The following is a 16,196-nucleotide window of genomic DNA, read 5'->3' on the forward strand; positions in this document are numbered from 1 at the left end:
TTTGTTACAGCACCACGTTTTTTATGTTCAGATTATGTAGCAGTAATAATGACACAAATAATGGAAGAACGCTCAGGGACAGCAGAAAAGACCTCATTTTTGCCTAGATATATTTAAAAGCAGAGTGAAACTGAAAATACAAATTGAAGTACAAACTCAATTTGGGATAGCTTCTATTTTATGAAAATAATGTATGTGTTTATATACATTTGAACAAGAGAGTATATACATATGCACATATGTATATAGTACATAAGGATTGCTTATACTCATGTGCAATTGCACATATATTATAGGTGCATATGTATACACATGTGTGAAAATAAATAGACACACAGCTAGCAAGCCAGGAACAGTGGCTGGTGTGGTGTAGTGCTAACTTGGTATAATGAACTACGGGTGTCAGGAATAATCAGGTCATTCTCGTTATTGATAATGCATTGTCTTTTGGAAACAGTATTTCTTTTCTATGGGTAAATAAACATGGACACACACACACCAGAAAGTAGCTTGCATATGCACATCCTTTCCACTCAAGATAAGTCAAATCTCAATTTATGCCACTGGATAAATTTATGCCACGCACTAAGAAAAAATTAACATTATACACACTACAGCTGTTAATGTGAGAAAACTGTAGACTTTTTTGCCTGTTTCCTCAATTCCTATGTTTTTGTGCTGAGCTTTGGGGATAAATAATTTTCAACAGAGACAATAATAAAAAAAAAATAGTCAAAGCCAGTCACGAAGATGTGAAGCTTGGACACTGTTGGTCTGAATATAAGTTAGTATAGTCATTTTAGAAAATAGTGTGGAAATTCCCCATAAAACTGAAAACAAAATTATCAAATGATCCAGCTATTTGACTACTAGTTACATATCTTAAAGAAACTGAATCCAGTGTGTTGATCTACTCTGCACTGCCATGTTCATCTCAGTATCTTCCACAACATTGAAGGAAGGAAAACATCTAAACACACATCCACTGATGAACAAATACGTAAGTGGCACACAAAGGAATACTAAGCTTTTCAAACAAATGAAATGTATCTCAGCAAACTGGATGAGTCTACATGGTACTATGCTAAATTTAAAAATACTAATGTTAAGAACTTGAAAGCAGTATGCTGATTTTAACAGGCAGAGCAAAGACAGAAAAGTGAAATACAGGTAAAATTACAAAAGTTTAAGTTATTGGGAAGATAGAGTGCTGGAAGTCTGAATAGCAGGGTGACTGAAGCTAATATGAATTTGAAAATTAATCAAAAAAGATTTGAAAATTATCACAAAGAAACAACATATGTAAGGTGAATGATATGAATTATGGCTAATATATGGATTTCACAACATACACATGTACTTAAACATCTTAAAATTTACCCATAAATACAAACAATTGTTTGTCAAATTAAAAAAATTAAACAGAGCTGGGTGGTGGTGATGCACTCCTCTAATCCCAGCACTCAGGAAGCATAGCCAGGTGGATCTCTGTGAGTTCAAGGCCAGCCTGATCTACAGAGTGAGATCCAAGAGAAACCCTGTCTTGAAAAACCAAAAACCAAACCAAACCAAAACAACAACAAAAAACCCAAAAAACCAGACAAATGTTTATAACAAACTTGTTTAAAACAAAACAATTTATCAGAAGGAATGTTTTATATAAATAAATCAGAGTTTATTTACAGCTTATTAAAATGTTAACCGTAGATTTAGGCATAATTTATTTTTATGTAGCTATAAAGATATATGGATTTAAAAAACAAAACAATGTTCTGGCTGGGAAGGCATTAAATAGCCCAAACTGTCAAGCACTGTTTCCACAAAGATTTAGCACAGCACCAAGGAGAAAGGTGGAAAATGAGTGTAGATGTCTGCTTTCTGGACCTGGTAATGGGTGGGATACCAGAGCTCTGAGCTGTGATACCGTGGGCAAACTGCCTCATCTCCTGGGTCCTTCTTTCTTCATGAAAGAAGGTGAGAGCAGTACCAAGTTAAGGCCTTGAAACAGCATGTCAGATACGAAGAAATTCCACAAAAATTGTTAGTAATACTTTATTATCAGCTTTTATGTTTATAAGACTCTCTCTGGCATTTAAATTTTACTATTTTTTTTTACCTAATTTCTTGAGGTGAATGTTTAGTTATTTCATTTTTGCATCCTTTACTTGAAGTCATTAAAGTTACAAACATTCTATGGACCCATGCTTTAGTCTTTGTTTGAGAGGAAACATTAATTTTTTCTTATTCTAGTCTACTTAATGTTTCAATTTCATCTTTTACTGAATAAGTATTAAAATCTGAAGCCATTAGATTGTTTTTCCCCATTCTTAATTTTTTACTACTTATACAGGTTGAACAGTCCTGATATGAAAACTAAAATGTGGAATGTTCTAAATTCTGAACTCATATGACAAGCGATGGTCAAAATGTAGAAAAACTAAAAAAAGTTTTGCATGAAATTATATCCAGGCAATATATCTAACATCAGTAAGTTGCATAAATGAATTTGTGGTCATACTTGACTTCCTTTCCCAGGAAATCTCATTAGCCATATGCAAATATTCCCAAATCTAAAACAATTCCTAACCCAGAACACTCTGTGTGCTGTCTTTCAGTACAAGGGATGCCCTGTCTATGTGCATTCTGTCTCATTCCAAGAATGGAGCTTAATGATCTAAACATGGAAGCATATTAATGTAAACAGGGAAGCATGTTTAGACCTTCCTGGCCTAGTACATGACAAATTTTACATGTAAGTTATCATGATTCTACATAGTCTTTTTCAACAACACATGTACAAAGATGCACAACAATAATTCAGATCTACTAAATGTTATTTGAAGACTATATTTCATAAAATATTTATGTATTATCTTGATTTTTATGGATATGTTAAAATTACACATAGTGGTAATATGGCTAAACTGTAATTATGAATTTCCATCACTTTTGGCTTTATACATTCTGACACTGTTTTCAGTTACCTCCATCCTCTCAGAAGAAACTATAAAACCTCTTAGTGACTGGACTCTTCTCCTAACTCTCATCTTGCCTTCTGTTTTGTTTTGCATGTTGTTAACTCTGCAGCTATTGCACTCTCGCACTTGGTCTTTTTCATATTGTTTTGAGACAGTCTTACTTTGTGAGCCAAAATGGCCCCAAGCTCATGGCACCACTCCAAGCTCAGCCTCCTGAGGGATGGGAGGACAGATGCACACTACCACTTCTGGCTATTACTCTTTGTACAACTTTCCAACCTTAATAGTCAATGTTACACATTTGAAAACCGCCATTTTAATTTTGTATGTAGCTTACAATAAATGTTTAGTTTGATTTAAATAATGGATCTGAACTGCATGTGGTGGCACACACTGTAGACCCAGCACTGGGGAGGCAGAGGTGTGTGTTTGAGACCAGCTTGGTTTATTTACATAGTGAGCTCCAGAACAGCACCACAGCTACAAAGTGTGTGCCCCCCAATAAAAATAAACACATCTGAGAATTTCTATCTTAAACAGGAAATTTAAACCACTGATAAAATTTATTATTATAACTGACCTAACTATGATACAAAAAGATGCTGCCCATGTCCTATACTGAACACTGTACTGGTGCTCATTTTACCCACAATGAAAGTCAAAGCCTTAGCTTATACAGCGCTACATGGCTTATTCACCACAACAAAGCAAAAACTTTTGCTTAATAATGCATCTTCAAAATAGAACTGTAGCTGGAACTTGGGCTTTCATGCTTGTCCAGCAAGCACTTTACCAAACAGAGCTATTTTTAGGAAAACAAATCATTTCTGTTTTCTGGGCTGATTAACTGACATAGAAAATTCAAAACGGATTTGTACTGCAGAATAATGACAGCTTTATTTTAACCAGAGTTATCACAAACATTTACTACTAAAGGAATAAGCACACATGCTATGGGGAGTCAAGAGTGGATACTTAGCATCCTAAAAATCAGCTGAAGGAGCATTTATCAATGTGATTGGAATATTTAAGACTGTCAAAGCCTGGCTGGCTATGATGGCTGCAGAGGGAGTACCACACAGGATTAATTGCAGTAAAAACCCAAGAGGGAGGAACCTGTTTGTTGGAGCTGCTGTAGGTGAAAATCTACTTTTATCTCTCCTGGTGTCTTTGGGAACTGTCCTGTAGGTCAAGGCAGAGGGAAGCAGCTAACACAAGGAGAAACTTCTCTAAGCCAGGTCATTAAGATGGTGGACTATTTGGCAAATTTCCTCTTAGTCAATGACTGGCCATCAGACAAAACTTGTGAGGCAATGTGAACTCTGCAACACATGGATTTACATGGATGATGACACACAAGTCACCAATAACCCACATTCCTTGACCAGAGGCATAGTATAACTTCCATTTAAATGTCATCACTGTGCACCACTTCAGGTTCTAACTCTAATTACCACTGTTTATTAGGACTGTACGTAGATTTCCTCATTATAAAAATCAAAGTGAAGCCAAACCAATCCAAACCAAAATATCTGGGAAATTTCTTACTCATTATCTTAAAAGAAAACTAAACTATCTAATTGACATGTTCTACGTAATTCCTCTTATATACTGTTTGACAGAGTACAAATGGGACTAGATTCTGGGCAGACTAGAAACAGTGAAGAGTGACTGAAACTAGGGAAAGAAAAATTAGATTTATTCTGAAGTTAAAAAAAAAAAAAGATGAGTCAACAGAAGAAAATGAGATTAAGTAGATTAAAAAATAGAAATTAGATAGGTTAAAATTAATTCTGGTAGGTTTATGAATAATTCAGCTTTAGGCATGTAAGAATGAAATGCTAGTGAGAAAATACAACTGTAATTTGATGGATCACAGACCTAACAGCATATTTTGAAGTCCCTCATATCCAGGTGATATACAAATACAGAAAGGACCTCTAGAGAAGAACATTATAATACCATGTGATGAGAACAGTGTTGCCTCAGTGGTATTTATGTAAAAAAGGCACAATATAAGGAAACTTCTACCTAACACCAAAGGATGGTGTACAAAATAACCAGCCAGCATTTTTCAGGAGGAAGTATTTTCAGATACAGAAAGACATAAATGACACAGGGTAGAGAAGTCAGCCCCTGTAATATAGAATACTAGGTTGGATTCTAATAGAAAGGGGGATTAACAATACTATAGGTGAAACCTGAGTAAAGGATGCATGTTAGCTAAAAGTTTATATAAATGCCAATTTCTTGATTTTGGAAACTGTACAGTGATTATATAAGATAGTCATAGGGGGAAGACAGGCTTGGGTTAAATGGCACTTCTTTGTATTATTTTTGAAAGACACTCTTAAATCCTTTCTAAATTGAAACCTTAGAGATTTTCTTTTTCTTTTTGAAGAACACACATAAAGGGAAACAAACTGCAACCTACTATTGAACTTGCTTGTCCCAAATGCCTTAACAATTAAGGGACTCTAAGCAAAGACACAGTAATTTAAAACTGCTATCTATGTAAGGAGAAATGCTGGCTGAAATTTCTTTAGCTATGAACAGTAAGATTTTGTGATGACATTTTTACCATGACTCCTCTGTTAAAGACCTCTTAATTTCAACAGTAATATCTCAGATTTGACCCTTGTTCCATTTCCTCTATTATAGCCTTCAGCAGTAAACACGTTTCCCTCCTTCCTTCCTTCCTTCCTTCCTTCCTTCCTTCCTTCCTTCCTTCCTTCCTTCCTTTCCTTCCTTCCTTCCTTCCTCCCTTCCTTCCTTCTTCCCTCCCTCCCTTTTCTCCTCCTCCTCCTCCTTTTTTTTCAAGACAGGGTTTCTCTATGAAGCCCTGGCTGTCCTGGAACTCACTCTGTAGACCAGGCTGGCCTCAAACTCAGAGATCTGCCTGCCTCTGCCTCTGGGTACTGGGATTAAAGGTATGTGCCACCACCTTTCTAACTGGTCTTTCTGTTGTAACTGTCTTTTACTAAAGTGCTTAGGAACTGAAACACAGCAAAACCTATTCTGATGATGTTAATCCATGTATAAGCACTCACACTGCCTCATTCCCTTACCCTCAGACAGCATCAGAGGTGAACTACTCAGCACAGTGTATAGGACACAGACCCTGCTCCCTCCAATGCTTTCATCTATTTTCTCCTGTGGACAAGCTTCACCCCCATACTCTTTAATCTCTGACTATAGCAAGCTTTCATATGCCCTAAATACTAATGACTCTGCCAAGTCCCAGGACCCTTTGCTTTTATTTTTCTGCCTGAATGTTTTACACATTTTCTAGTTTTGTAGATCTGAAGTGTCACATTGTCTGGGAAGCTCTCATCTTCACAAGTTTAAATATAGTTCTCTTAGAGAACTTAACATCAAATTCTAGTGCTTACTCATGACTTTCCTATATGAAACAGGAGTCATTGGAGACAAGAAACGGTATACTTATATGTGTATTTCAGAATTTGACATAACATCTGATAAGTGTCTGCTATATCAAGATCTAATAAACTAGCAAGAAAAAAAAAAAAGAATCAAATACACTGCAATCTTATCTTCTCCTGCAGGGTTTTTGTTCACCCTAAGAAATGCCTCATAATTTCCTCCATCCAACTTAACTACTCTTAACCTTTCTCTGAACTCCAACTGTATTTACGTCAATGACTACCACACAGTTTAGAAGATTCCTTAATGACTTCCAATGTTTTGTCTTCAAACTGCATAGGAAAATTGTCCTATGGCAATTCAAATAATAACAAATGTACACAATTAAGCATCCTCTTATGTACCATGACCATATGAGATATTATCTATTCTTGCAAACTTGAATCTACAGAACATGCTAAGAGCTGACAAACATTCACAGACGTAGAGTTTCTTGTAAGTACCTGTGATTTTTGTGCATACAATGTGCAATTGCCCTTTCACAGAGCCCCACACTTGCCTGGGGTTCATGATGAGACGTCGGAAAAAGTAAGTCCATGTGATATAATCCATTGCATCTTGCTTAGATGTTATTGTACCTCCAGCAATCTCTGCATTTAAGTGGTCAGAAAGCACTCCCAATAAGCTACATATTGAATAAAAGACAAGAAATACAATGAACAATAAACACTTATCTCAGTAAAGATTCAGATTTTTATGTTATAAGCTACCAAAAATGGCTTTATTTATGTATAACAACGATGTATAATTTACAAGTAATTTATTTCATTATTTGGTGATAACTGGTAAAACTTGTTACAAATTCTAAAACTTATCACAGCACCATGAGCTTAAGGATACATTAACTAACATAAGTGTGGTGTGTGTATGTGTATATATACATACATACATACACACACACACACACACACACACACACACACACACATATATATACTTATGATCTTTCTTGTTAAAATGTATGTTGCATTTTTTGCATAAATATAAACAGAGTCCAAAGAGTACTATAGTAATACAGAATTTCCCCAGAATACCTTAAGTAGGAACAACCTCCTGAAAGCAATTACTACTACCAGTCATCTGGTAAATACTCAACAAATGGCTATCCCTGATATCAATTTTAAAGAAAAGAATGGTTATATGGAAACATAAAACACAGGCTGGCAGGAAGGGAACTAGAACTTACAGAGAAAGAAAATGTGAATCAAGAGAGGAGGCTTTGTTGAGTGAAATGAAGAACATATGAAGTGCTGGAGTAAGCATGGAATAAATAACAAGGAAGATGAAAAGGGAACTTGTGAGACAGGGATGATAGGAAAAAGCAAGGATATTTCCTCTATTTACCCAGTGAATATTAAGTGCTTGGAAAAATAGGGCAGTAGCATGATGCAAGGTAATAAGATGTGTTGAAAGCCTGAGAAAGAACATGTTATTTTTAGTTTTGTATGTAAAATACAGAAAAAGCAAGCAATGTTTAACAAAAAGGGCTAAATAATTACAAATAGAAACATATGCAAGTATTCAAATTAGCTTTTGTAAAGCACATGAATAGATTAAAAAAAACCTGAATGTAAAATATGTTCTCTATGTCAATCTCAATTTATTGTGACAAAATGAAAATGGATACAGTCTGCATGAAGAGTACTGGCAATATCCATTTGAGGGCTGATGATAATCTAGCAATTTCCTTTTTTTCATCATAATCTGATAGAGAAACATTTGTATGCAACATAAGAAAGGTAAAATGCTTCACTGTTACATTATACAAAAGAGGAGGAAACTGTGGGGCTAAAGAAAAAGATGCCTCAGCAGTTAAGAGTACTTGCAGAGGGGACCTGACCTCAATTGCTGGTACCCATACTGCAACTCAGCAGCCTATAACTCCAGTTCTAGGGGATCTGATGCCCTCTTCTGGCCTCCTTTAGCATGGCAGGCATGAGTGCCCTGACAAACATGAAGGCAAAACACACACAGAAAAAACAATCTTGGTTGTTTCCAGGTTATGGCTGATATGAACATAGCTGAGCAAATGCCCTTGTGGTATGATTGAGCATTCCTTGGGTATATGCCCAAGAGTGCTACAGCTGGGTCTTGGGGGAGATGGATTTCCAATTATCTAAGGAAGCGCCATATTGATTTCCAAAGTGGCAGTACAAGCTTGCAATCCCATCAGCAGTGGAGGAGAGTTCCCCTTGCTTGACATCCTCTCCAGCATAAGCTGTCTTCAGTGTTTTTGATCTTAGCCATTCTGACAGGTGTAAGGTGGTATCTCAGAGTCGTTTTGATTTGCATTTCCCTGATAATTAGGGATGTTGAGCAGTTCCTTAAATGTCTTTCAGCCATTTGAACATCCTCTGTGGAGAATTCTCTGTTTAGTACTATAGCCCATTTCTTAATTGGACTGTTGGGCATTTTCATATCTAATTTCTTGAGTTCTTTATATATTCTGGAGATCAGCCCTCTGTCAGATGTAGGGTGTTGGTGAAGACCTTTTGCCATTCTGTAGGCTGTCGCTTTGTCTTGCTGACCGTGTCCTTTGCTTTACAAAAGCTTCTCAGTTTCAACAGGTCACATTGACTAATTGTTTCTCTCAGTGTCTGTGCTACTGGTGTTATACTTAGAAAGTGATCTCCGGTGCCAATGCGTTCAAGAGTACTTCCTACTTTCTCTTCTATCAGGTTCAGAGTAAATGGATTTATGTTGAGGTCTTTGATCTACTTGGACTTAAGTTTTGTGCACGGTGACAGATATGGATCTATTTGCAGCCTTCTACACGTTGACATCCAGTTATGCCAGCACCACTTGTTGAAGATGCTTTCTTTTTTCCATTGTACATTTTTGGCTTGTCAAAAATTATATGTTAATAGGTGTGCAGGTTAATGTCAGGGTCTTCAATTCGATTCTATTGGTCCACATGTCGGTTTTTTTTATGCCAGTATCATGCTGTTTTTATTACTGTAGTAGCTCTATAGTAGAGCTTGAGGTCAGGGATCGTGATGCCTCCAGAGGTTGTTTTATTATACAGGATTCTTTTGGCTATCCTGCGTTTTTTGTTTTTCCATATGAAGTTGAGTATTATTCTTTCCAGGTCTGTGATGAATTGTGTTGGTAATTTGATGGGGATTGCATTGAATCTGTAGATTGCTTTTGATAAGATTGCAATTTTTACTACGTTAATCCTGCCTATCCATGAGCATTGGAGATCTTTCCATTTTCTGACATCTTACCCTAGATGCCCTTCAATTGAAGAATGGATAAAGAAAATACGGTACATATACACAATGGAGTACTACTCAGCAGAGAAAAACAATGACATCATGAGGTTTGCAGGCAAATGGATGGATCTAGAAAAAAATCATCCTGAGTGAGGTAACCCAGACTCAGAAAGACAAACATAGTATGTACTCACTCATAGTAGGATACTAGATGTAAAACAAAGATGACTAGACTGCAACACAACTCCAGGGAGGCTACCTAGAAAATGGGACCCTAAGAAGACACAGGGATCACCCAATGACATAGAAATGGATGAGATCTCCATGAACAACCTGGGCAACAGTGGGAGTAATGAAGAGTAAGGTTTGAGAGAAAGAAAGCTTAGGGGAGCAGGAGATCCCAGCTGGATCAAGAACCGAAAGGGAGAACAAGGAATAACAGACCATGATAAATGATGACCACATGAGAACAGGAATAGGCAGAGTGCTGGAGAGGTCCCCAGAAATCCACAATGATACATCCTCTGTAGACTACTAGCAATGGTTGAGAGAAAGCCTGATCTGACCTAGTCTGGTGATCAGATGGCCAAACACCCTAACAGTCATGCTGGAACTTTCATCCAATAACTGATGGAAGTGGATGCAGAGATCCTCAGCCAGGCCCCAGGTGGAGCTCCAGGAGTCCAATTGTCGAGAAAGAGGAGGGACTGTAAGAGTGTGAATTGTTGAGACCAAGACTGGAAAAAGCACAGGGACAAATAGCCAAACTAATGGAAACACATGAATTATGAACCAAAGGCTGTGGAGCCCCCAGCTGGATCAGTGCCTCTGGATAAGTGAGACAATTGAATAGCTTGAACTATTTGGGAGGCACTCAGGCAGTGGGACCTGGACCTGTCCTTAGTGCATGAGCTGGCTGTTTGGAACCTTGGGCTTACAGTGGGACACTTTGCTCAGCCTGGAAGGAGGGGACTGGACCTGCTTGTACTGAATTCACCAGGTTTAAATGAATCCCCCAGGGGAGTCTTGGCCCTGGAGGAGGTGGGAATGGAGGGGAGGGGCTGGGGGGAAGGTGGGCGCGGGGACAGGAGTGGGGAGGACGGGAACCCATGGCTGATGTGTAAAATTAAAAGACAATTATAATAAATAAAAAAAAGGAGAAAAAAAAGCAGGAAAACAAATCTTTGAAGAGGAGAAATCTGGATTGCTAAATGTGTACTAATAAAGAACTGAATTAACTATAGAATATTCTATGACATATAAGACATTAGCAATGGTCACAGCACAAGAAAAAATTACCTTTTTATTATACAATGTCCGGAATAAATTAGTTATATTATAAATGGGTATGTTATGCCAAATTCTTTAAAAATGTATATGAGATGGTCATATGATATTTCTCACTTGTTTTTGTGGTGAATTAGATCCACTTGTTTTCAGAAATAGTTTTTGCATTTACAGGGCAAAATGTACTTTTAACTATTCATATATATTGCCGAGTTTAATTTAGTGATCTTTTGTTTTGGATTTCTGTATTCATGTCTGATAAGTTCTTCAAAAGATTTCTTACTTAATTTTAACATCTAAGTTGTTCTGACTCCATAAAACCTATAAACTTATTCCTAATGTTTCTTTTCATCTCTCCTCTATCTGTTTTTCTCTAGATAGGCTCTCACTATGCAGTCTAGTTGTGGTTGGCCTGGAATATGCTATGTAGACCAGGATGGCCTCTAATTTACATAGATTTTCTTGAATCTGCCTCCTGAGTGCTGGGATTAAAAGTGTGCGCCACTATACCTTGCAAATCCTATCTTTTTTATTACTAGGAAAATACTCATTTATGACTGATAGTATTCTTCCTATAATACAAAGAGTTCAACAGTGAAGCATCTGCGTCAGAAGATTTCATTATGAAAGAATTCTACATTTCGAATTCAACTGCTTTGCCAGATCTGATACTGATGACTTACATTTTCTTTTTTACTGTGCCAGTTTTAGTAATTTTTAAAATAAATTTTACCCTTTGAGCTAAAATGTAAAAATCATTTGTATAAAGTTGTCTTATTATCTTTTTTAATTTTTATGATGTTTTTCAAATCCTGATATTTAGACATAAACATATAATTTTTTTCATCTTTGGAAAACAGAATCAAACAAACAAACAGCAGAGATTAGTGGTATAATTCAGTGATCTACGCTTCTAGGGGGAAGGGCATGGAAGCTGCTAGCTAGTTCAAGGCCTGCCTGGGCTACTGAGGGAGTCCAAGGTCAATCTGGGTAGCTTAGTAAAACCCTGTCTCAAAATAAAAAGAAGGTTGGCAGTGATATATGTAGTGGTAGGGCCTAGCATGCCTCAGGCCCTAGGTTCAATCCCCAAGACTTCACAAATATAAAAGCCAAAGCAAGCAAACAAAAGGCAACCACCAATCTTTGGGACCACTGAAGTCTTTAATAAATGTTTATTCTTATTTTAAGATTGATTCTTATTTTCGTGTGTGTGTGTGCGCGTGTGTGTGTGTGTGTGTGTGTGTGTGTGTGTGTGTGTGTGTGTCTAGGAGGGGTTGGTGCACATGAATGTAGTGCACTTGGAAGCCAGAAGAGAGTATGGGATTCTAGCAGTGCTGGAGTTACAGGTAGTGGGGAATAGAATTCTTGTATTACATGATCAGCAATATAAACTATTAATTACATGCCTCCTTACTGTGGACTATTTATCAAAAAAAGTACAGAAAACAAATACCAAGGAAAATACAAATTCCTCAGAAAAGTAATACTGTACTGAATGCTTTCCCCACAACAGATATTGATTCCAAGCATTATTCATCTGATTCCTACAAACACAAATGAGCAAGCTAGAATGGCTATCACTCCCACATTACACACAACGAAACAGGAAACGAACTGCTCAATATCAAGGAATTAAGTGGCAGAGCTCAGAGTTCAACCTTTGTCATCTGGTTCAGTATGCACAGTAGCCATAAGGGCATACAACAAATTTTCCCTTAAAATAATAGTAACAGCTGCATGTTGTCTCACAGTAATAACTGCGCTGTTAAGTTCTGCTATAAGTTTTACTAATTGTGTTTTAGTAAAACATTATCAGGACAAAAAAAATACCCAAACAAAACAAAACAAAAAAAAGAAGCTACCATAAAGTCTGTTTTGTGTTGGCCAACTACTCCAAGGCACAGGGCCTGTCCAGAGGGCAGATGATACACAGTGTCACTCCATTGGTGAAAACTGATTTTCCTTTTCCCAGGAGATCAATTAATTGCAAATAGCTTTTTACTTTGTTGTGATTTTTTTTTTTTTTGTTTTACTGGACTTTTGTTTTTTGTTCTTTTTTTGTTTCTTTTGAGACAGGGAGACAGAAAATAGGGGAGAGAAAGAGGAAGGTTGCATGAACATGAAGTTGGGTGGGTAGGGAGGTGGGGATAATATGAGAAAAGCTGGGGAATCAGAAAGAATAGGATCAAATACAGTGTATGACAAATTTATTTATAATTGAAAAGAAACATAACCAGGGAAATATAAACTCATTATGAAATAAAACCCGTTAGTTTAAAAGAAAACTTACCTTGATTCTACTGGGAAAGGTTCATAAAGAAATTTTTTATAAAAATCTTTTTTTATATCATGAACAAGAATTACAGCTTTGCCCTGGTCATCGAACTGAGGTCTCCCAGCTCGGCCCATCATCTGCAGCACATCTATGAGAGAGAGAATAAGAGGCATCCTGTAGTGACACTGAGCATGAGGTAAAGGCTCACGCTTCTAGCATCAAGAACTAACAGACAAGAAAACACTTTCAGAACACGTGCTTCTTTGATCATCATGACTACAATCTCTAACATACATAATAAATAAATATATATTTATATACATGATATAAACACACATATCATACAGTCTATAATCAAAAATTTATATTAAATAAGCAATTGTGATTAAGACTAACTCTTAAAATGGTAGCTTACACTATCTGTGAAATAAAGTTCTCTTGAGCTACGTGATTTAAGATGCTATTTAAGAATATTGATGTTGTAGGGCCTGTGGAGGTGGCTCAGTGGATAAAGCACTTGCTGCACAGGTGTGAGGACAGGAGTTTGAGACCTAGCACTAACAGAAAAGCCAGAAGGGCATGGCAGTGTCTCTGTATCCGAGCACTTGGGAGGCAGACATGAGTTCACAAGACAAGCTGGCTAACTGGACTAATGAACTCCGGCTTTAGCAAAAGCCTCTGCTTTAGTAAATACAGTAAAAAGTGACTGAGAAAGACAACTGGTATCAACCTCTGGCCTCCACCTGCATGCACACACACTGCTGGTGTGGCCCCACACATGTACCTCCACACACAATGTGAGCATGTATACATACATGCACCCACACAAAATAAATAATAATTCTATTTTAAATAAACAAGGAAAAGTAAAGCCCATACAGGAAAACTTCTCCTGTGAGGGTATTTGATTACTGTTTCCTCTGGACAAGAAGTTTATTTTCTTTCATCCTCCCAGAGAATAATTTTTTCACTTTATAATCTGTAGGAACCTTTGTAATAATTTATAACTTAAAAACTATATAGCTTTTGAAATCTATTAATTATAGTTCTGAGGTAAAATTTATTGCACCTAATAGTTATTAACCAGTACTTTTATTTATGAATTTGAAATCATTAACTATGATTTTGATTATTAGTGAATTGGGCAAGTTAAATGGAATAAAAAAGTTTAATATTTTCTGAAGCATTTTGCTGAAAAACGATTAACTTATTATATTTCATTATTATATATTTAAATGAGATGAATTCTCAAAATTTAACTTATATGAACCTAAACTTCTAAGGATGAAATATAAGCTTAAGAAAAAATTACCTGTGATGGGAAAATCCACATAACGTCTTGTTTTTCCATCATAATATTCAGTTCCTTTAATAATTACTAAGTGAGCTGGAAAGTTTACACCCCATGCTAATGTGCTTGTAGCAATGAGAACCTAAAAGATAAAAGATAAAGCCAATGTCCTACAGCTAGTAAAATAAAACTTCTATGTTACTTTTAAACATGTGTTCATGGAGGAGGGGATCGTACCTGGACTTTACAGTTCACAAACAGCTCTTCCACAGTTTTTCGGTCTCTTTCATGTAGTCCAGCATGATGCATTCCTATCCCAAAAGCTAGAGTCAGCTTCAGGTTGGAATCTCGTATTGTCCCAATAATGTTCTCCATCTGCCAATAAATGCAAGCACAAGTCCTAGATGCAGGTGCATCAGCTCCAAAATACTCATATATTCCAATTATTTTTGATTGACATGCCTTTTTTTTTTTTTTTTTTTTTTTTGCTTTTAATACCATCATATGGAAACAAACACATAGCCTCTCTCTTTTCATTAAAGCTGAATAAACTGAAAAGAATTCCTTCTTGGTAAAAACATATCCTCCAAACTACCCATTTTAATATTATGTAACAAGAGAAAAATATATGATGATAAACATAAACTACCCCCATGCAAGATCCAGGAAAGGTGCAAAGCTACACAAAGAAACCCTGTCTTGAAAAACCAAACCAAACCAAAACAAACAAAACCAACCCCCCCCCTCAATGATTAAAGACTATTTGAAATGATTTAATATTGTCTAAGAAGATTCAGTATCATTGTGGTTTTTTTTTTTTTTTAAATTTTCGAGACAGGGTTTCTCTGAGTAGCTTTGCACCTTTCCTGGAACTCACTTGGTAGCCCAGGCTGGCCTCGAACTTACAGAGATGCGAGTGGCTCTGCCTCCCAAATGCTGGGATTAAAGGCGTGCGCCACCAAAGAGCTGGGGATTTAGCTTGGTGGTAGAGCGCTTGCCTAGCAAGCGCAAGGCCCTGGGTTCAATCCTCAGCTTAAAAAAAAAATAGTGCCAGTTTCCTTGTTATATTAAAAAGATACTTATCTTTTTGGATTTGTGTCTGAACTTGAGAAAATGCAAGCAACAAAAAGAATCTGATACAATCCTACCAGACAGAATAATTATCCCAACAAAGTTTTCATACTAAACCTAGTGCTCATTAAGTCAGATGACTGCCTGAGTTTATCTGTAAATTAGAAATAATAATGGTAATCTTACATAGGCATTTAAATCCCTCCATTAAAGTCATGTAATAATAGCTACTACTAGCCTTATATGTAAATTTGCCAATGGGTAAAAACAGTTTGAAGATGTTTGAAGGGTGTCTACTCCAAACTTTCCTGACAAGAAAGCTCATATAAATTATAAACATATCTGAGTCTGAAATTTTTTGATCATTAAAAAGCCAGACTGACTATTTTTGTTTATTTCTTATTGCTTTGATCAGCAGCTAAAAGCCTTTCATATTCCCTTGTTGTTTTTTTCAGTGAAGTACCATTTCACTTTAGTTGATGTGACAGCTCTATTTTTCTTATTGGTGTAATACAGCCCTTTGCGCTTATAGGTATCAACCCTTTGTCCATAAGAATTCTTATTCAGTTTTTCAAATTTCATTTTACTTATTATTTAAAATAAGTGACAGTCCCAATGTTCAAAGTATTCACTTG

The 16,196-nt window shown here is 36.5% G+C and overlaps 1 protein-coding gene across 3 annotated transcripts in view; it reads right to left on the reverse strand.

The window, feature by feature from the left end:
- The window catches only part of Ascc3 (activating signal cointegrator 1 complex subunit 3), a 310,799-nt gene that overhangs the window by 87,456 nt on the left and 207,147 nt on the right, over positions 1–16,196 (reverse strand). For all 3 annotated transcript variants that reach the window (XM_036168670.1, XM_036168671.1, XM_036168672.1), the window contains 4 exons: positions 14,728–14,865; positions 14,512–14,632; positions 13,215–13,347; positions 6,922–7,047 (listed from right to left, as the gene is read on the reverse strand). In XM_036168670.1, the coding sequence (XP_036024563.1) occupies positions 6,922–7,047; positions 13,215–13,347; positions 14,512–14,632; positions 14,728–14,865 (518 nt within the window). The remainder of the gene's footprint in view (positions 1–6,921; positions 7,048–13,214; positions 13,348–14,511; positions 14,633–14,727; positions 14,866–16,196) is intronic.

The sequence above is a fragment of the Onychomys torridus genome, chromosome 19, assembly GCF_903995425.1.
Source record: "Onychomys torridus chromosome 19, mOncTor1.1, whole genome shotgun sequence".
Taxonomy (NCBI): Eukaryota; Metazoa; Chordata; class Mammalia; order Rodentia; family Cricetidae; genus Onychomys; species Onychomys torridus.